This window comes from Erinaceus europaeus, chromosome 12 (genome assembly GCF_950295315.1).
Source record: "Erinaceus europaeus chromosome 12, mEriEur2.1, whole genome shotgun sequence".
In the NCBI taxonomy this organism is placed as follows: Eukaryota; Metazoa; Chordata; class Mammalia; order Eulipotyphla; family Erinaceidae; genus Erinaceus; species Erinaceus europaeus.
Window position 1 is genome coordinate 37,374,949 of NC_080173.1, and position 22,416 is coordinate 37,397,364.

Below are 22,416 nucleotides of genomic sequence, written 5' to 3' on the forward strand. Positions count from 1 at the left end.
ATAGTGCAAAATGCACTCTGTGCCTTAAAACAATGACTGAGATGGGAGTCGGGCGGTAGCGCAGCGGGCTAAGCGCATGTGGCACAAAGCACAAGGACTGGCATAAGGATCCCAGTTTGGGCCCCTGCTCCCCACCTGCAGAGAGTCACTTCACAGGCGGTGAAGCAGGCCTGCAGGTGTCTTTCTCTCCCCTCTCTGTCTTCTCTCCTCTCTCTATTTCTTTCTGTCCTATCCAACAGCGACGACATCAACAATAATAACTACAACAACAATAAAAAAGGGCAACAAAAAGGAAAATAAATAAATAAATATTTAAAAAAAACAATGACGGAGACAACTAGAGTCATGAGCAAAGCAAAAGTTTTACTCATGTATATATGAGAGTGCAAGGGTATAAATCAGCAAGCACACCAAAGGCAATCTTCCGAGCCTTTTTATACATTACTGGACATGGGAACAACCTGTCCTCTTTCCCTTTGGCGAGAGGGAATTGGCTCACAATCTAACCACGTTCAGGAAAAGGGGATGGGGGTGGATATTAGAAGGGACTGTAGTGGGAAAGGAAGTACAAAGAAGGGGATTTTGGCCAGGACAATGTGGCTATACTGGGAAAGACAGATTGAGGAATGGGCTTTTGACCAGGAAGTCTGAATTTACAATGTGGCTATAATGGGAATGGGAGATTTAGGAAGGGGCTGGGTCTAAGCTAATTTTGAAGGAAAACAAGGCATGGTTGTAGTCACGTAGACATGTAAAAGTCAGGGGTCTGTAGTCAGACTGGATTGATAGGCATCAATGAGAAGGATACAACCAACTGGGCTATTTCTCACAATTTTTATTTTTAATTTTTTAAAAATTCTATTTATTTATTTATTTATTTATTCCCTTTTGTTGCCCTTGTTTTATTGTAGTTACTGATGTCATCATTGTTGGATAGGACAGAGAGAAATGGAGAGAGGATGGGAAGACAGAGAGAGAGAGAGAGAGAGAGAGCAATCTAGACACCTGCAGACCTGCTTCACCACTTGTGAAGTGAAGCGACTCCCCTGCAGGTGGGGGAACTGGGATCCTTACACTGGTCCTTGTGCTTTGCACCACCTGCGCTTAACCCACTTCGCTACCGTCCAAATCCCCCATAGTGATTTTTAGATGCTTTCTTGAGGTGCTGGAGTTTGGCACTAGTACTTGGGTACTAGATTCAACCTAGTACTTCATGACAGGGTAGCACATGCTAAGTCACCTGGTCCAGAGCAATGCTCTGCTGTCTCTCATAAAATAAATCTTAACTTTTTCTCTCTTCCTTTTTTGATAATGACAGAGCCATGGGGGAAGGGGGAATTGAGAGACCACAGCACAAACATGCCTTCAGTGTGATGGGGGCCCAGGCTAGCTTATTACATTATATCTTCTGATTGCTCTGGAATTTTCTGATTTTTTTCCTTTTTTTTCACCTCCAGGGTTATCACTGGGGCTCAGTGCCTGCACTACGAGTCCACTGCTCCTGAAGGCTTTTTCCCATTTTGTTGCCCTTGTTGTTATTGTTGTTATTGCTGTTGTTGGATAGGACAGAGAGAAATCGAGAGAGGTGGGGGATATGGGGGGGGGGGGAAAGATAGACACCTGCAGACCTGCTTCACTTCTTGCAAAGCAACCCCCTTGCAGATGGGGAGCCGGGGTCTGGAACTGGGATCCTTATGCCAGTCCTTGTGCTTCATGCCATGTGCGCTTAACCCGCTGTTCTACAACCCAACACCCACTTTTCCCCTTGATATTTATCATAACTGGAGCTTCATCACTTCAAGCTGACTTTTTTTTTTCCAGAAAGAGACAGAGAGAGAGAGAGACACTACTGCATCAAATCTTCCTCAGTGTTGTAGGAGCCAAACCCAAACCTGAGTTGTACACATGGCAAAGCAGCATACTATTTATGTGAGTTAGAGACTTGACTTTTCAATGTTTGAAATGCTTCATTTATTTATTAATGTGTGTATGTGTAAGGGGGGGGGGCAGAGAAACAAAACATCACTATGTGATGCCAAGGATTGAACTCAGGACCTCAAAAGTCTAATGCTTTATCCACTGAGCCACCTCCCAGGCTACAAATCTGAGTTTTCTAATTTTATTTGATTTTAAAATTTATTTATGGGGGTATTAATGGTTTACAGTCGGCAGTAAAATACAATAATTTGTACATGTATAAGATTTCCAGCTTTACACATAACAGTTCAACTCCCACTGGGGCCTCCTCTGCTGTCATGTAAGTTTTCTAATTTTATAAGCACTTTAGTGTTATACATTTCCCTCAAAGCATAACTTTTCTTGCATTCCACAATTCTTGGTTTATTGTGCTTCATTTTCATTTAGTAACTCAATTTGTAAGTTCCTTTTGTGATAGACTCATATTGAGGTGTATTGTTTAATACCGTTTTTTTCTTTCAGATATACTTTGTCCTTATCTAAATAAAACTCTGAGCTAGAAACCACACTTTATATCATTTTAATCCTTTTACATTTGTTGCAATTTCTACTAAGGCCAGAATAAAGTTTACTTCTGTGATGGGTATTTGCAGAGATTAGGTTTTTGTTTTGCTAATGTTTAGGTGTTTGGTTTCTATATCTTTGCTGATTTTTGGGGGGGGGGTGTTTTTTAAAAAAATGTTTTTATTTATTTATTATTGGCTAGAGACAGAGAGAAATTGAGAGAGGAGGGCGGAGATAGAGAGGGAGAGTGACAGAGAGAAACCTGCAGCCCTGCTTCACCACTTGTGACACTTTCCCTTGCAGGTGGGGACCAGGGGCTTGAACCTGTGTCCTTGTACACTGTAATATATGTGCTTAACCAGGTGTGCCACTGCCTGGCCCCAATATCCTTGCTGATTTTTTTTAAAGTAATTATACATATGAGAGGGAAGTATTGCAGTCTCCAAGTGAAATGGTGTGTTTATTCATTTCTCCTTTCAGTTTTGCATCAAATTTTGCTTCATGATTTTGAAGTTTTGTTAAGCAATGAACATTTAGAATTGTTATATCTTTATAGATAAGCCGACACCTTTACTATTTAAAAATTTTTTTATTACATTTATTTATTTTCCCTTTTGTTGCCCTTGTGTTTATTGTTGTTATTGATGTCATTGTTGTTGGACAGGACAGAGAGAAATGGAGAGAGGAGGGGAAGACAGAGAGGGGGATAGAAAGACACCTGCAGACCTGCTTCACCGCCTGTGAAGCGACTCCCCTGCAGGTGGGGAGCTGGGGGCTCCAACTGGGATCCTTACACTGGTCCTTATGCCTTGCCCCACATGCGCTTAACCACTGCGCTACCGCCCGACTCCTTCCTTTACTATTTTTAAATGTCTCCTAGACCTTGGCAAGATCCCATGTACTGAACTCCACTTGGTTTGTTTTGATTTATTCACTCTATTTTTTGAGGGTTTAAGTAGTTCATCTTACCCCACTATCTAATTTGTACCTGTGTCTTTATATTTTAAGTGGGTTGTTTATATAGGTAGCATGTATTTTAATCCTTCCCCACCTTTTCTCCACCAGCTGATGGTCTGCATTTTATTCTGTGGACTTTATCATGTTGTCATACATATGGCTTCACTGCTCTTGGCTGGCTTTTTCAGACAGACAGACAGACACATGGAGGTGTCTTTTCCCAGGGCCATGGCACTCCCATGCAGCATGCTGGGGCTCACACCTGTGCCATAGGCATGACAGGCGTGAACCCTACCTCGTGGTCTTTCTCTCTGACCCCAGTCTCTGTATTTTAATTGGAGTGTTTACATTATTCATATACAATGTAGTTATCAATATGATTAGATTTTTTTAATTTTATTTTTTTATCTTTATTTTTTATTAAAGAAAGGATTAATTAACAAAACCATAGGGTAGGAGGGGTACAACTCCACACAATTCCCACCGCCCAATCTCCATATCCCACCCCCTCCCCCGATAGCTTTCCCATTCTCTATCCCTCTGGGAGCATGGACCCAGGGTCATTGAGGGTTGCAGAAGGTAGAAGGTCTGGCTTCTGTAATTGCTTCCTCGCTGAACATGGGCGTTGACTGGTCGGTCCATACTCCCAGTCTGCCTCTCTCTTTCCCTAGTAGGATGGGTCTCTGGGGAAGCTGAGCTCCAGGACACATTGGTGGTGTCTTCAATCCAGGGAAGTCTGGCCGGCATCCTGATGACACCTGGAACCTGGTGACTGAAAAGAGAGTTAACATACAAAGCCAAACAAATTGTTGAGCAATCATGGACCCAAAGCTTGGAAAAGTGGAGAGGAAGTATTAGGGAGGTACTCACTGCAAACTCTAGTATACTTCTGCTTTCTTACTTTGGTGCCATACTCCAAACTCAGTCAATTTCTGCTTTGCGTTTCTACTTCTTCTTTTTTTTTTTTTACATGCATAACATTCCCCAGATTCCCATTTAGCAATACAACCCCCACTATTTCATTCATCATTTTTCATGGACCTGTATTCTCCCCACCCACCCCAGAGTCTTTTACTTTGGTGTAATACTCCAATTCCATTTCAGATTCGACTTGTGTTTTCTTTTCTAATCTTGTTTTTCAACTTCGGCCTGAGAGTGAGATCATCCCATATTCATCCTTCTGTTTCTGACTTATTTCACTCAACATGATTTTTTAAAGGTCCATCCAAGATCGGCTGAAAACGGTGAAGTCACCATTTTTTACAGCTGAGTAGTATTCCATTGTGTATATATACCACAACTTGCTCAGCCACTCATCTGTTGTTGGACACCTGGCTTGCTTCCAGGTTTTGGCTATTACAAATTGTGCTGCCAAGAACATATGTGTACACAGATCTTTTTGGATGAATGTGTTGGGTTCCTTAGGATATATCCCCAGGAGGGGAATTGCAGGATCCTAGGGTAGGTCCATTTCTAGCCTTCTGAGAGTTCTCCAGACTGTTCTCCACAGAGGTTGGACCAATTGACATTCCCACCAGCAGTGCAGGAGGGTTCCTTTGACCCCACACCCTCTCCAGCATTTGCTGCTGTTACCTTTTCTGATGTGTGACATTCTCACAGGAGTGAAGTGATATCTCATTGTTGTCTTTATTTGCATTTCTCTGACAATCAGAGACTTGGAGCATTTTTTCATGTGTTTCTCGGACTTTTGGATCTCTTCTGTGGTGAATATTCTGTCCAATTCCTCCCCCCATTTTTGGATGGGGTTATTTGTTGTCTTGTTGTTGAGTCTGGTAAGCTCTTTATATATGTTGGTTATTAAACTCTTATCTGATGTATGGCATGTAAAGATCTTCTCCCATTCTGTGAGGGGTCTCTTGATTTGGGTAGTGGTTTCTTTTGCTGTGAAGAAGCTTTTTAATTTGATGTAGTCCCATAGGTTTATACTTGCCTTAGTCTTCCTTGTAATTGGATTCGTTTCATTGAAAATGTCTTTAAAATTTATGTGGAAAAAAGTTCTTCCAATATTTTCCTCTAAGTATCTGATCGTTTGTGGTCTAACATCCAAGTCCTTGATCCACTTGGAATTTACTTTTGTATTTGGTGAAATACAGTGATTCAGCTTCATTCTTCTGCATGTTTCAACCCATTGTTTCCAACACCATTTGTTGAAGAGACTCTGCTTCCCCCATATAATAGTCTGGGCCCCTTTGTCAAAGATTAGATGTCCATAGGTGTGGGGCCTTATTTCTGGGCTCTCAATTCTATTCCACTGGTCAGTGTGTCTGTTCATGTTCCAGTACCAAGCAGTTTTGATGACAATGGCCCTATAATATAGTTTGAGATCTGGCAGTGTGATGCCTCCGGTTCTGTTCTTTTTTCTCAAGATTGTTTTGGCAATTCTAGGTCTTTTCTGGTTCCAGATAAACACTTGTAGCATTTGTTCTATTCTCCTAAAAAATGTGCTTGGGATCTTGATGGGGATAGCATTAAATTTGTAGATGGCTCTGGGTAATATATTCATTTTGATGATGTTAATTCTTCCAACCCATGAGCATGGAATATCTTTCCACTTCTTTGTGTCTTTTTCAATTTCTTTGAGTAGTAACTCATAATTTTCAGTATACAAGACTTTCACTTCTTTGGTTAGGTTTATTCCTAGATATTTTATTGTTTTTGTTGCTATAGGAAAAGGAACTGATTTCTGGATTTCAATTTCTTCTAACTTAGTGTTTGCATAGAGGAATGCCACTGACTTTTGAATGTTAATTTTATAGCCTGACACATTACTGTATTGCCTGATGATTTCCAAAAGCTTCTTGCTGGATTCCTTAGGTTTTTCCATGTATACTATCATTTCATCTGCAAATAAGGAGAGTTTGACTTCTTCTCTTCCAATCTGTATTCCTTTAATTCCTTGCTCCTGCCTGATTGCTATGGCAAGAACTTCCAACACTATGTTGAATAGTAATGGTGATAGTGGGCATCCCTGTCTAGTACCTGATCTGAGGGGAAATGCTTCCAGTTTTTCACCATTGAGTATGATGTTGGCTGTAGGTTTGCTATCTATAGACTCCACTATCTTCAGGAATTTTCCATCTATTCCTATTTTTTGTAGTGTTTTGATCATAAAGGGATGTTGTATTTTGTCAAAGGCTTTCTCTGCATCTATTGATATGACCATGTGGTTTTTGGTCTTGCTTTTGTTGATGTGGTGGATCACATTGATTGATTTACGTATATTAAACCAACCTTGCATGCCTGGGATAAACCCCACTCGGTCATGATGAACAATTTTTTTGATATACTGCTGTATCCGGTTGGCTAGAATTTTGTTCAATATTTTCGCATCTATGTTCATCAGAGATATTGGTCTGTAGTTTTCTTTTTTGGTTGTGTCCCTGTCTGCTTTTGGTATCAGGGTGATGTTGGCTTCATAGAAGCTGGCAGGGAGTATTCCAGTGTCTTCAATCTTCTAGAAGACTTTTAAAAGTAGAGGTATTAATTCTTCTTTGAAAGTTTTGTAGAATTCATTTGTAAAACCATCTGGTCCAGGACTTTTATTTTTGGGAAGATTTTTGATAACTGTTTCAATTTCATTAGCTGTGATGGGCCTGTTCATGTTATCCACTTCCTCTTTACTTAGTTTTGGAAGTTGGTAGGTATCTAGGAAATCATTCATTTCTTCCAGGTTCTCTAGCTTGGTGGCATATAGTTGTTCATAGAAGCCTCGCATGATATGTTGAATTTCTGCAGTGTCTGTTGTGATATCTCCTCTTTCATTTACTATCCGATTTCTTTGGGTCTTCTCCCTTTTTTGTTTTGTGAGTCTGGCTAAAGGTTTGTCGATTTTGTTTACTCTTTCGAAGAACCAACATTTACTTTCATTGATCTTTTGTATGGTTTTCCTATTCTCAATGTTATTTATTTCTGCCCTAACTTTAGTAATTTCTGTCCTTCTGGTTGCTTTAGGGTTCCTTTGTTGTTCTTCTTCTAGGTCTTTAAGATGTGCAATCAGGCTGTTTATTTGTGCCTTTTCTTGTTTCCTAATGTGTGCTTGTATAGCTATGAACTTCCCTCTTAGGACTGCTTTAGCTGTGTCCCAAATATTTTGATAGCTTGTGTCTTCATTTTCATTGAACTCTCGAAACATTTTGATTTCTTCCTTGATTTCCTCTTTGACCCAGAAGTTGTTAAGAAGTGTACTGTTGAGCTTCCACATTTTGGCACTGTTACTAATCTTTTGTTGATTGTTAAGTGTTAGTTTAATTCCACTGTGGTCTGAGAAGATGCTTGGGATGATTTCAGTGCTCTTGAATAGGCTGATGCTGTCTTTGTGGCCTAACATATGGTCTATCCTTGAGAATGATCCATGTGGATTTGAGTAAAATGTGTATTCCAGTTTCTTGGGATGAATGACTCTGAAAATGTCCAATAGTTCTAGTTTATCTATCTCTTCATTTTGCTCCCTTATGTCTTTACTGATTTTCTTCCTGGATGATCTGTCAAGTTGAGAGAGTGGGGTGTTGAAGTCCCCTACTATGATTGTGTTACTGTTAATATATTGCTGTAGCTCTTTCAGTAGAAGTTTGATGTATTTAGATGGTTTCTCATTGGGTGCATAGATATTAATAATTGTTAAGTCCTCTTGATTGACTGATCCTCTGAGCATTAAGTAGTGTCCATTCCTATCTTTTTAAATCTTATCTATTTTAAAGTCTATCATGTCAGATATGAGAATAGCTGTTCCTGCCCTTTTTTGTGGGCCATTGGCTTGAATGATAGTTTTCCATCCTTTCACTTTAAGTTTGTGTTTGTCTTGTTGCGTTAGGTGAGTTTCCTGTAGACAACATATTGTTGGGTTGTGTTTTCTGATCCATCTTCCTACTCTGTGTCTTTTAATAGGTGAATTCAGGCCATTCACATTTATTGATATCAAAGATTGAAGATATTTTAACGCCATTCTTGTAGAGTTTTAGAGTGTTTTGATATATGTCCTATTTGTGGTGGTCTGGTTGTTTATAGGAAACCTTTCAGAACTTCTTTCAAGGCAGGCTTGGTGATGGTTGCTTCCTTCAACTGTTGCTTGTCTGAGAAGGTTTTGATGCTTCCATCTAGTCTGAATGACAGTCTAGCAGGATATAGTATTCTTGGCTGAAAGCCTTTCTCATTGAGCACTCGATAGATATCTTGCCATTCTCTTCTGGCCTGTAGTGTTTGTATGGAGAAGTCTGCTGCTAATCTTATGGGTTTTCCTTTGTAGGTGACTCTTTGTTTTTCTCTTGCAGCCTTGAGGATCCTTTCTTTATCCTTATTCCTTTCCAATCTAAGTATGACATGTCTTGGTGTCTTTAGGTCTGGGTTAATTCTGTTTGGGACCCTCTGGGCTTCTTGAATCTTTATGTCTTTGGTGTTGTCTAGACTAGAGAAATTTTCAGCTATTATGGCCTGGAGAACGCTTTCTTCCTCCCCTTCTCTTTCTTCCTCTGGTAAGCCAATAATGCATATTTTGTTTCTTTTGAAGTCATCCCATAGGACTCTGTTGTTGTTTTCAGCATCTCTTAGTCTCTTTTTGAGATCTCTTACTTCTTTTTTAGTTGTCTCTAATTCATCCTCAATCTTGCTAATTCTGTCTTCAGCCTCATAGATTCTATTCTCTCTGCCCTCTACTGCTTTCTGGAGTTCATCTATTTTGTTGCCCTGCTCTGATACTGTTTTAGCTTGTTCAGCTAGTTGCCTTCTTAGCTCAGCAATTTCAGCTTTCAGCTCTCTAATAACCATGAGATTATTAGAATTTTCTTCCATATTCTCATTTGTTGTTCCTGCATTTCTGATTACAATTTTTTCAAATTCTTTACTCACTCCTGTTATTATTTCCTTAGCTAATGTTTGGATGTTGAACTCGTTGTTTTGTGCTTCGCCCTCTGGAGGACTTTTAGCTGGACTCTTGTTCTGGTTCGAGTCTCCATTATTTTTTCTTGTTGTTTTAACCATTTTATATAAGTTAACAGTTTTTTCAGTCCCTGAGTTGGAGTTCAGTGGTGTAAAAGCCTTTTTTTTTTCACCTGTAGGCTATGGTAGCCTGAGGGCTTTTAAACTATCAATAGGCTTCTTGGCTTAATCAATGACTCCTGACCAAGAGATAAAGCAGGGTGTGGCAGAGATAATCCAGTGGTTATGCAAAGAGACTTTCACAGCCCTTCAGCTATGCCACCGAGGTATAGGTCTTCTCCTGAGTTTCCCGGTTAGATCTCTGTGCCCTGGTGTCCCGTCCTGTTGCTGCTCCAGATTCTGAGGATAGTAGCAATGGAGACTCAGAGTTGTACTTAGTGAGTCTCTGGGGAGTCCTTTCCTCCCTTCAGCTATCCCCTTGTTGGTGGAGCAGACTGGAGGTGGTGTTTCCACTGATAAACTGTTGAACTGTTAGCAGTCACTTAATCTCTCCTTAGGCCCCTCTCTCCTCTCTGTCACCAGCCACGCGTGTTTGTACTCACGGGTGATTTACTGGGTTCCTGTGGTCATTCTAGTCCTGTCTTGTTTCGGTCCGGGTGGTCTCCTTTGGTATTCCTAGTTGATCCGGGAGAGGAGAGGAGAGGAGAGGAGAGAAAGCGATCTGCTGCTCGTAGCTCCGCCTCCCAATATGATTAGATTTAAGTCTATTTTTAAATGAAATCCTTGTCTATTTTAAATTAAATCTTGTCTCTTAGTTTCTCTCCTTCTTTTGATTATCTTAATATTTTGTCTCAACTATTAATGTACTTGCTAAAATTCTCAACCTTTTTGGTGGCTATGCTAAGGTTTATAAATACAATGTATATCTTTAATTTAAAAAATATTTGTTAATGAAGGAGAAAGGGGAGCAGAGCATTGCTCTGGCACATGAGATTCTGGGGATTGAACCCAGGACCTCATGCTTGACAGTCCAACACTTTGTCCTCTGTGCTACCTTCTAGGCCTCTATATATCTATATCTATGTCTATCTTTACTTCATCATGGCATTCATATGGCTATACTCCTTCATATATAAGACCATACAAAGGATATTTCTTTTTTAAAAAAATTTTTATTTATAAAAAGGAAACACTGACAAAACCATAGGATAAGAGGGGTACAGCTCCACACAATTCCCACCACCAGAACTCCGTATCCCATCACCTCCTGATAGCTTTTCTATTCTTTAACCCTCTGGGAGCATGGATCCAGGGTCATTATGGGTATAAAAGGTGGAAAGTCTGGCTTCTGTAATTGCTTCCCTGCTGAACATGGGCGTATCCATATTCCCAGCCTGTCTTTCTCTTTCCCTAGTGGGGCAGGGATCTGAGGAAGCAGGGCTCCAGGACACATTGGTGGGGTCATCTGCCTGGGGAGGTCCAGTTGGCATCTGGCCCTGGTAGCATCTGGAACCTGGTGGCTGAAAAGAAAAGTTAATATATAAAGCCAAACAAATTGTTTACTAATCATGAACCTAAAGGCTGGAATATTACAGATTAAGATGTGGGGTCTCCATTTTGAAGATAGCTAGCAGGCCTATTTTAGCTATATTCCAAAGGGCCCATGATTATACTAGTTTTTTTCCTGAGACTGACCTCGGATATGCAGGTGGACCCAAGTTATTGTCTGGGGGAGATGTCATGACTGGAAAAAGGGCTAGAAAGCTGGATCAGGGAAGAGAGTAACTCCCAAATATGGGAAAGGTGTATAAATATTGTTGACTGATAAAGTCTATTTCTACCCTATCTTTTGTGCTTTTGTCAGATACACTGTATGTGATTATATATATAGTATGTCCTGCTACTTTGACTTTAGACAGTAATTAAATAGAGATTAAAAAATAAAGGGAGTGTACTGCATTTACTCACTAGAGCAGGCTTTGCTGTGCTCTTTTCCCCGTTACCCTCAGCCCCCTGTGTCTGTAGTCTAACCTTTTGTGTACTAGAAATGTTTGCTTATTGTTAAAACGGTGTTTGAAGTTGAAATTAAGAATCTGAAGGTGGTGAGACTCTTCTGCATCATCCTGGAGGGTCCAGAGATGAACTCGCAAGTGTCCTAATATGATGGAGATGGTACCTGGCACATGATCAAAGCAAGTGGTTGGGTAGATACAAGGAAAGGGTGACTATTAGAGCATCTGGAAGATGGTTAGGAAACTGATTCTCCATTGGGGAGCTTCTAGAAGCCAGCCTTTCCAAACCTTGATGTTAGCCTAGATTTTGGTTTGGTACTGTCTCACCTGTTTGTTTTAACCAGAAGACTGCTCAGCTCTGGCTTATGGTGGTGCTGGGGATTGAATCTGGATCTTTGGAGCCTGAGGCATGAGAAGTCTCTTTGTAGAACCATCATGCTATCTTCCCACTTGATGTTGCCCAGTGATGCCACTTCAGGCTTCCAGAACTATAGTAAAAGTTTTTGTGTGTTTTTAATATTTTATTTTAATGAAGGAGGAGATACAGGGAAAAACAGAGATCAGAGTATTGCACAGCTCTGGCTTCTAGTGGTGCTGGGGGTTGAATCTGTAACCTCGAAGCCTTAGGCATCTAAGTCTTTAGAAATATAACTTGTCTGCTGTCTCCACAGCCTGCAAATTTTTATTGTTTTAAGCCACCATGTTTATAGTAATGTTATAGGAGCCATAAGAATTTAATACAGCCATTTTTTTCTTTACCATTGACACTGCTTATTTGTGTACACAGAGGGTTTCTTTTTCTTTTCCTTACCAGAGCACTGCTCAGCTCTAGCTTATGGTAGTGCTGGACACTGAACCTAGGACTATACTATTTTTGTGTCACCACTATGCTGTCTCCCTGCCTAGACTGAGGTTTCACATTCATTTAAGCTGTCTTGCTGTGGTGGCCCATGGTGATCCACTGACGACAGTAAATTCTCTCAGCTTTTGTTTCTCTGCCCTTACTTCTCTTTAGTATCTGAAAGACATAAGCACCGATATAGAAAGTTCTAGGCTTACTAGCCCCCTCACTCCCCAGTACTTTAAAGTTGTCACTCCATCATTTTTTGGATCACTAGCTGTGATGCTTCTATTTACTGATCTGTATATAGTGCTTCTTTTTTGTCAGACCACCTGGTTGATTTTTATCTCAGGATTTCAGAAATATGACTGTGATATTTTTTCCTTTGTGTGATCCTGCTTGGGATGCACAAAGATTTTCAAAGCTTTGTTTTTATCTTGCATTCATTTTTTTCCATAATAGACATTTCCTCCTTTTTAAAATAAGTCTTGGACAGTTCTAAAATCTGGATAGATTGTTCCTTTGGTGCTATTAAGTACTGTATTTTTTGATAAGCAGCCATGTATATATATGTTAGAAGGGAGAGAATCAGAGCATCACTCTGGTTCATACCATGCCAGGGACCGAAATCACGACCTCATACTTGAGAGTCTAACACTTTATCCACTATGCCACCTCCTGAGTCACTTGATTTTTTTTAACATGTGTAACAAGACAAAAGAGCAGCAGAGGTGGAGGGATGTATTCCTGAAGAAGGCCTATCATTTATTGTCAGGTGGGCAGTATGACTTGTGGAGCAAGGCCACTGCTGCCCCCTGTGCTTATGGGGCCCAGAGTTGGGGTTTATTCAGTGTCCCTGCTATACCTGGAGCTTTCAGGAGGCCCCAGAACTTCTTCTGCATGAAAGGGTTGGTATAGAAATCATGGTCTTACCACTCACCCTGCCTCTAAGACAGGCTGCTGCTGGTAATCAGTGTAGGCATCAGGGAAGCAGGGACTAGCATGGTTTCCTTGTGGGTTCTCAATTGTCACTTAGCATCACCACTGGGCAGTCCTTGTGCCACATCAGTGGTGCTTCCTGGTCCCTTTGCTGACTCCTGCTACTGAGCTTTCTGGGCTGAGTCTGAACATTGCTGGGACAGAATCATCCCTTGCAATGGGCATTTGTGTTAAAACCCTACACTGCACTGACCTTTGAGGACAGCTCTGACCTCTGCTACAGAGTCCTCCAGTGCCCCAAGGCACCACAGCCAAAGACTTTCAGGTCTTACTCTGTCCTCTCTCCTGTTACTTACTCCAGAATTTTCCTCCACAGACTGGGATTCTGTTCTGGAGACATGCATTGTTCTGTGTTTTTCTAGAGGTGAGACAGGGCTGGTATGTGATAGCTGCACTTTCGCAGCTCTGCAGATGCACAGTTGTCCTGGGGAAGCCAGGTTGTAGTGGCCTCACTAGTCTAACCCTGTGTTCTAGGGTGGAGATTGTGGCTGCTCCTTTCTCAGGGTGAAGATGAGTCTGCACCCCAACTCCCACCTCCACTTCAGGGTGGCCCCATGGAGAGACTGCAGAAACGCTGGCTGTCCTGTCTTTGGGCAGACTGAGCATGGTTATTCTGAGTAAAGATTTTTTAAAATATTTATTTATTTTCCCTTTTGTTGCCCTTGTTTTTTTTACTATTGTAGTTATTATTGTTGTTGTTGATGTCGTCATTGTTAGGACAAAGAGAAATGGAGAAAGGAGGTGAAGACAGAGAGCAGGAAAGATAGACACCTGAAGACCTGCTTCACCGCCTGCACAGGCGACTCCCCTGCAGGTGGGGAGCTGGAGGCTTGAACCGGGATCCTTATGCCAGTGCTTGAGCTTTGCGTCATGTGAGCTTAACTCACTGTGTTACTGCCTGACTCCCTGAGTAAAGATTTTTTAAGTCTATGGAGACAGTCAGAGAGAACACCAGAGTATTACTGTGACACATGCGATGCCAAGAACTGAGCTTGGGCCCTCTCATGGTGGTAGTCCAGCACCTTAGCCACTGTGCCACCAATCAGGCCTTCTGAGTTAAAAACTTTTACATTTGTATTTTATATTTTAGTATACATTAATTTACAAAATTATGAGATAACAGAGGTATAATTCCACACTGTTCCTACCATTAGAGTTCTGTGTCCTCATTCCCCCCACTGGAAACTGCAGGATTTGTCCTAAAGTCACAGATATGGGTTGACTATTATTTCTATAACTGTATTTATATACATTAGTCCATTTTTTCTGTGGTCCTGCCTTAAGTCACACATACACCTATTTCACTTCTGAATGGCCTTCCTCTTTTCCTTTTCTCTCTCCAGGTCCTGGTGGAGTTGGAGTTTGGAGCACTCTGTTCATCTTTCCCTAACATTTTTCCCCCTCTGGCACTATGGACCAAAGTTCTTTTTGGGGTGCAGAAGGTGGGAGTTCTGGCTTCTGTAACTGCTTCTCTGCTGAACATGGGCGTCCTTATCTTTCCATAGAGGGGTCTTAAAAGCCTGTTTTGCTGTTGCAGGAGTGGTGACTGGCCGAGGAGAGTGGGTGCCAGCATGTGGCGCATCCTGCGGGGCTGTGGGGGCACGTGGAGCGCGCGAGGTCTGCAGAGGCCCCCAGGCCTGTGCGAGCTGTCGGGAGGCCCCCCGGAGGAGCACAGCTACGTGGTGGTGGGTGCGGGCTCGGCGGGCTGCGTGCTGGCCGGGCGGCTGACCGAGGATCCAGGGCACAGCCTGCTGCTGCTGGAGGCGGGGCCCAAGGACACGTACCTGGGCAGCAAGCGCCTCTCATGGAAGATCCACATGCCTGCGGCCCTGGTGGCCAACCTATGCGACGACAAGTTCAACTGGTGCTACCACACGGAGCCGCAGGCGGGGTTGGACGGGCGCGTGCTGTACTGGCCGCGTGGCCGCGTGTGGGGCGGCTCATCGTCGCTCAACGCCATGGTGTACGTGCGTGGCCATGCGGAAGACTACAACCGCTGGCAGCGCCAGGGCGCGGAGGGCTGGGACTATGCGCACTGCCTGCCCTACTTCCGCCGCGCTCAGGCGCACGAGCTGGGTGCCGACACCTACCGCGGAGGCAGCGGCCCGCTGCGAGTGTCCCGGGGCCGCACGCGCCACCCGCTGCACTGCGCCTTCCTGGAGGCGGCGCGCCAGGCCGGCTACCCGCTCACCGAAGACATGAACGGCTTCCAGCAGGAGGGCTTTGGCTGGATGGACATGACCATCCATGAAGGTGGGCCTGGCCCCCACCCTGCCACCTGCTTCCTCCCTCTCCAGAGAGAGACCACAGCGCAGAAGCTCCCTTCATATGGTTGGAGCCAGGCTTGAACCAGGGTCGTGCACATGGCAAAGCAGTGCACTCACTGTCCAAGCAAGCTATTTCGTCGACCCACTTCTTATGAAACCAGAGCACTGCTCAGCTCTGGCTTATGGTGGTCCTGGGGAATTGAATTTGGGATTTAAGAGCCACAGGCATGAACGTCTTTTGCATTATGCTGCCTCCCAGTCCAAAGACAGGTTTTTGCTTTTAACTAAACTTCATGAAAGAAACAAACACCTGAGCAGCACTATGCAGAGTGGGGGGACTACTCAGGACCTCATGTGTGGAAGTCCAAAGCTCTACCCCTATACCAGGACTCAGGCTGCACCGCTTTTTTAAAAACTTATTTGTATTTATTATTGGATGGAGACAAGTTGAAAGGGGAGGAGGGTAGAGGGGGAGAAAGACAGAGAGACACCTGCGGCCCTGCTTCACCACTCAAGAAGCTTTCCACCTGCAGGTGGGGACCAGGGGCTTGAACCCAGGTCCTTGCACACTGTAGTGTGTGCACTTAACCACTTGGCCCTGCTGTATGTTTTTTTTTTTTTAAATAATGCAAAACCACCTGCTCTCTAGCCCTACTCCTCCCATTTGCCTGCATCATGACTATATGTGAGCAGGAATGAAGCTGATACGATGAGATATACTGAGGCCTTAGAAACTGCAGGATACAACCCCAAGTCAAGGAGATAGCATCCCTTGGCCTCTAGCCCAATAATATGCGTATTGGAGTTAGCTTCCTGGACAGACAACTTGGCTCAGCAGACCAAAGCAAGGCCGGGGAGACCAGAGCTGCTTCTGCAGAATTCCCACTTCCCCGTCTGTCAAGGGTGAAGGGCATTTCCCTCCTTGACCCCACAGGAACTCAGGTGCTATAACTGTCACTTGGTCTTAGCCTTACCTTGCACTCAGAGCACATGTGGAGGTGTGGTGGGGCTGGGGGCCAGGGGAAGCTGGACAGGACCATGCCTGACCTCACTCTATCCTGCAGGCAAACGCTGGAGCGCAGCCTGTGCATACCTACACCCTGTGCTGAACCGCCCCAACTTCAAAGCTGAGACCCAGACGCTGGTGACTAGGGTGCTGTTTGAAGGCACCCGGGCTGTGGGTGTGGAGTACATCAAGAATGGCCAGAGCCACACGGTGAGTATAGCCTCTGGGCCTGGTTGGCTCAACAAGGCATGAAAGGACTCCTGCCCTCTCAGCTCTATGCAGGGAAGGAACAGTAGTCTAAGGCCATCCCTGGGGGACTTGCAGAGCACTTAGTGCCCCTACAAGAGACTTCACCTCTCCATGCTCTAGAGAGCTCCCCACCCTTGTCCAGCAACTCAGAGCTGAGCAGTTCACACTTTCAAACCACACACCACACCGTACCGCTGATCCGCTTCTGTACAGTGGTGTGTTTTTGTTTTTTGCTGAGCTGCTGCAAGGCCTGCTCACTGCTTGCTATTTGATAAGACAGAAAGGGAGGGAGGGAGGAAGATACCTGCCCCTTCAGTGGGGACCAGGGTCCTTGTGCACAGTAATACATGTGCTCAACTGGGTACACCACTGCCCAGCCTCTGCTTGCATAGCACTATTTTTTTTATAGCAAGGCACTGCTCAACTTTGTCTTACAGTGATGCTGAAGACTGAATCGAGGCCATCACAGCCTCAGGCATGAGTATTTTGTATAACCACTATGCTATCTCCCTGGCCCAGGAGTCTTTTTTTTCACCACCCAGGTTATGGCTGGAGCTTGGTGCCTACATGACTCTACTGTGCCAAACAGGCAATTAAAAAAAATTTTTTTTTTTTACCAGGGCACTGCTCAGCTCTGGTTTATGGTGGTGCAGAGGTTTGAACCTGGGACTTTGGAGCCTCAGGCATGAGAGTCTCTTTGCATAACCATTATGCTATCTACCCTGCCCAGCAACTTTTATTAAGTTTTTTTAAATATCTTCATTTATTTATTAGAGACAGCCAGAAATTGAGAGGGAAGGGGGTGATAGAGAGGGAGAGAGATAGACACCTGCAGCACTGCTCCAACCCTTTGTGAAGCTTACCCCCTGCAGGTCTGAGTGGGGGTCTGAACCTGGGTCCTTGTGCATGGTAACACGTGTGCCATTACCTCGAACATCAGCAACCCCACTCTGAAGGCCCTGTGACTGGCTCAGCATATAGGTGCTGAGCATGGTCCCTGTAGATCACCTTGAGGTCCACAGGGTCCAACTGGCTATGGGGGCAGGGAAGTCTAACCTGCCTGTGCCCTTCTAGGCCTATGCCAGCCAGGAGGTGATTCTGAGTGGAGGTGCCATCAACTCCCCGCAGCTGCTCATGCTCTCCGGTGTAGGGAATGCAGATGAGCTCAAGAAGCTTGGTATCCCAGTGGTGTGCCACCTTCCTGGTGAGCTCCTCAGAGCAAGGGGCAACTGTCAACACATGAAGATGGGGTGGACTCTGCTCAGGGTGGTCAGTCCATGCTGGGGTGGGGGTGTCTCTGTCACACTGCATCTGGCTGTCATATCCCACCAAAAGGACAGAGGTCCCAGCAGAGCAGCTCCACAGCAGGAGGGATTCAGGATATGGATCCACCAGCTGCCCATATGAAGGTGCTGGGTCAGTTCTTCCAAGCAAGCTTTTTATATTTCAACAGTGCTTCCAGGCCTAGCAGGATTTGATCAGCCTCCATGCCCTCTGGACCTGGGCCTCTCTCTATGAGGGCCTACGTTCCCACAGGCCTGGGCATTTTTTGCAGTGAGGCTTAACTCTAAAGGGGACCTGCCCTGAACAGGCCCTGCACAGCAGGGGGTCTGCCTCTGGGCTGTCACTCAGGCCACCACCAAGCCACGCCTGCTGTAGCTCACCAGGGCACCAGGCTGCCTGCCCTCCTCACTCCAGGTGCCTTGGTGCCCCCTTATGAGGACTGAACTAGGAGTTTGGGAAAGGCATCCCTGGGAGGTGACCGTTCAGCCAAAACCTGTACTGAACAAGCAAGAGCTAGCCAGGGGCATGGTGAGAAACCAGCTACAACCACTTGCCAGTAATACTTCCTAGCCACCCCCTCTTCCATCTCAGGTGTCGGCCAGAACCTGCAGGACCACTTGGAGATTTACATCCAGCAGGCCTGTACCCGCCCCATCACACTTCACTCGGCACAGAAGCCCCTGAATAAGATCCGGATTGGTCTGGAGTGGCTCTGGAGGTTCTCAGGTGGGTATGTTCACCTTAGTGTAGGGGAGGGCTGTGGGTGGGGACTCAGATTGCTGTGCTAGATAGCTCTCTGAGCCTTGGCCTACTCTTCTGCAAAATGGGGACACAGTGCCTATCCAGCAGGGTCCAAGGCTTTGGCAGTTGGTGGTTGCTCCTCCCTGCAGTGGTCCAGGATGGCTTCATGTTGGACACTGCCTGGGGTCCACAGAGCCAGCAGACAAGGCACAACAGAGCCATGCTCTCAGTGCTGTGCTGCCCAGGACAAGGAAGGAACAAAACCCCTCCTTCACTCAGCTACTCACACACATCATGTGCTGGAGGGTATTCTAGCACCAAGAAGGCAGTTTTCCTCAGGGAGTTTCAACCCCATTCTGGCGGGGGGTGCTAAAAAGACTGGATGTGAATGAAGGACAGGAGGGTGGCAGGAGAAGTATGTGCAGAGGCCAGGAAGCTTGGCATCTGGTGTATCTGAAGTGATTTTCTGGCCCAGGAGACTACAGTGGGTTGAGGATGAGGCATAGGAGGAGGAAGCCGTCAGAGTGCTAGGGTAACTGGTGCACCAGAGGGAAGGCTGGGAGCTGAGACCAGGTCATGGTGATGAGTGGAGGAGGCAGTAGAGGCAGCTGAGCTTTCTGACTTTAGCACTGTGTGAAGGGGACAGTCAGGGGAGAAAGCTTGCGAGGTGGAGGAGAGTGGAGGCAAAAGAGAAGGCACAAATGAAGGCCCTTGGCATGGAGCTGGCATTTAAGTCAGCAATTCTGCAGCTGCAGAGAGGACTCATTAGCAGAAGACAGGACCCCCGATACCACGGAAGTGGGCACTTGGTTCCAGGCACCAGCACAGAGGCCAGGAAGAAGAGGAGCAGCTCAGGAGAAGGAAAGATAGGCCTACACCTGCCCACCACACCCTGACTTGCTCCTTTCCAACCCTCAGGGGATGGAGCTACAGCTCACCTGGAAACAGGCGGCTTCATCCGGAGCCAGCCCGGGGTCCCCCACCCCGACATCCAGTTCCATTTCCTGCCATCCCAAGTGATTGACCATGGACGGACCCCTACCCAGGAGGAGGCTTACCAGGTGAGCATCCAGTCCAGCTCCTCCTGCCCTCCAGTGCTTTGTTCATTTTTGTTGCTGGGGAGGGAGAGGAGGAGCCCAGAAGCTCCCCTGGCAGCGCCTGCAGTGGGGGGGAAGCCAGTCTGCAGGCACCCAGCTTCAGGCAGGTTGTGAGGCCCACACGAGACCCGGGACTTCAGAGGTGAGCTTGCTTCCACCTCCTTCCAGGTGCACGTGGGGACCATGAGGGGCACGAGTGTGGGCTGGCTCCAACTGAGGAGCGCCAACCCCCAGGACCACCCTGTGATCCAACCCAACTACTTGTCAACAGGTATTTCAGTCACCTCTCTCCCCCAGGCCCTAGCCACTCATTGCCTGAATAAATGAATGATGAACGACCTGGTGGGCTTCACATCTGCCCCCATCCTCACCCCTGGGCAGCATCTTGTATCTAAGACATAAGTCCCTTCTGTGGGCTCCCTCTGCCCTGTCATCCTGGGCTGGGTGCTGGCACTCCTAGCTCATGTCAACAGTAGGAGATCCGGCGACGGGAAAAGCCCCTGGCGGTGTACACCTTCTCCAACCGCAGCCAGGTGTGTGTGTGGGGGGCAGACACAGGTGCTTGGGATGGAGACATGTAGCTTCCAGAACAATTTGGTGGAAGGAGACCTGTGTATAGATAGATCACATAACATTTGTTCCTGCTTTTACTGGAAACATCCTCAAAATATGAGTGACATTCTCAGGCCTGTCTCTGCAAGTGCAGCAGACCCGGGCCCTCTCCCCTGGAGGGCTGTGCTCCCAGCCATTAGAGGCAGAGGCAGGAATGCCTGTCCTTATCCCCATTTCACAGATTCCAGCCCCTGGGGTAGAGGATCCCTCTGTGCCACCTGGCTGGGCTTCCTGGGACTCCACTTGAGGGTTAAGGGCTGATTACCTGTGGGTGGCAGGTAGCTCAGGTCTCTATGCCTAGAGTTCTGTCCCCTCCAGATGCTTACTGATCCTCTCCATGTGGAGAATCTTCTAGGACAACAGGGTCCAAGCTGCCTCACTTGTCTCCTCTCCTTAACAGAAAGCGACATTGTAGACTTCCGTCATTGTGTGAAGTTGACCAGGGAGATTTTTGCGCAGAAGGCTCTGGAGCCCTTCCGGGGTAAAGAGCTCCAGCCCGGCAGCCATGTCCAGTCAGATGAAGAGATTGACGCCTTTGTGCGGGCCAAGGCAGACAGCGCCTACCACCCGTCGTGCACGTGCAAGATGGGTCAGCCCTCAGATCCCAGTGCTGTGGTGGACCCGCAGGCCAGAGTCCTCGGGGTGGAGAATCTCCGGGTGGTGGATGCCTCCATCATGCCCAGCGTGATCAGTGGCAATCTGAATGCCCCCACTATCATGATTGCTGAGAAAGCAGCCGACATAATTCGGGGCCGACCTGCACTCTGGGACAAGAATGTCCCCATCTACCAGCCGGAGACCCTGGCCACCCAGCGTTGAGGTGACCGCAGCCTGAGAAGGCTGATCCCCTTGCTCTTTGCTGGAACTATCTAGAACTATGTGGATTTGATGACTGAGAATCAGATGATTCCTCAGGAAATGAGGCCACTGGTGGCAGTGAATCAGGTCTCTTTTCCCACAAAGAGCTCTCAGGGAAATCAGTGCTCTGGATGGAGCCTCTTCCCAGAGGGACAAGAAAAGTGGGGGGGCCACCTTAACTGCTCAGTCCTGGCTGGACACAAAGGAAGGGGTGCTCTCTCAGGCAAGCCACCCCACCTCCCCCAAAAAAATCCGGGTGCTGGGTTTTCCTGGGGGAGGACTCTCTACCTTAGACTACAGCTGCCTGCCCCCTGAAACAAACAGCCGTGTCCTCTCCCTCTTGCTTCCCTATTCCACTCCCACAGGGATCCCACACACACAAACACACCTGCCATTGATTGCATGGTACAACCTTTCCAGTGACATTCCTGCTCCCAGAAGAGACCCTGAGTCACTGCCATATACCAGCTGGTGGCTCTAGGCAGCAGTAGTGGCAGGGGTTGCGGGGGAAGGCCCCTTCCACTCCACAGCGGCCTCGGCCAGCTCATTCTTATTCCCTAGATGTCTACAGGAGCCAGCCATGGACTGAAAAGAACAGCTAAGTCAAACTTTGCATCTTAAGCCAGCAATGGTGCAGTTGTGCAGAAGAAAAATTGTCAGGCTTGAGCATTTTGGAAGGTGACATTTAAGCAGCATTACAAAGCTCTTGGATCTTTCAACCTGTTGTGCTTTCATAATGTAATCCGGTAACTTATTTTTGAATTGAACTATCTTATCTCAATTGTTCTTACACTGTAATGAAAATGAGATGCATTTTGGATTGATTTTTTTGCTGCCGTCCAGAGTCCCCATCCACAGCAGGGAGGAAGAGGACTGTTCTGTAAAAACTTGGGGTACCAGGGCTAGAATAAAGAAGGGAGGAGATGGGGCATTTCAGATTCCACCCAGGATCAGAGGGGATCTGAAGTGAGCTCAACATGTGACAACTAACTTAGGGTTCTGAGAACAAGTTTCCCAAAAGGTATAAGGAAGCAAACTGTCAAGCCTCTCCTTTTTAAAGATGAGACCACAGCCCTAAAACTTCCTCCAAGGTGCAGTGGGAGCCACACATATGGCAAAG

General features: G+C 45.9%; 1 protein-coding gene across 5 annotated transcripts in view; it reads left to right on the top strand.

Annotated features, from left to right (window-relative positions):
- CHDH (choline dehydrogenase) overlaps positions 1-22,120 on the top strand; it is a 37,529-nt gene extending 15,409 nt beyond the window's left edge. For 2 of the 5 annotated variants that reach the window (XM_060203133.1, XM_060203131.1), the window contains exons 2-10: positions 14,720-15,435; positions 16,514-16,665; positions 17,779-17,908; positions 18,580-18,714; positions 19,648-19,790; positions 19,995-20,097; positions 20,300-20,359; positions 20,839-21,258; positions 21,858-22,120. In XM_060203133.1, coding sequence (XP_060059116.1) covers positions 14,754-15,435; positions 16,514-16,665; positions 17,779-17,908; positions 18,580-18,714; positions 19,648-19,790; positions 19,995-20,097; positions 20,300-20,359; positions 20,839-21,257 — 1,824 coding nt within the window. In that variant the 5' untranslated portion in view covers positions 14,720-14,753 and the 3' untranslated portion in view covers position 21,258; positions 21,858-22,120. Of the gene's footprint in view, positions 1-13,656; positions 13,800-13,899; positions 13,997-14,719; positions 15,436-16,513; positions 16,666-17,778; positions 17,909-18,579; positions 18,715-19,647; positions 19,791-19,994; positions 20,098-20,299; positions 20,360-20,838; positions 21,259-21,857 lie in introns of all 5 variants that reach the window. The other 3 variants (XM_060203130.1, XM_060203134.1, XM_060203132.1) reach the window with 3 other exon arrangements.
- The last annotated feature ends 296 nt before the right edge of the window (positions 22,121-22,416 follow it).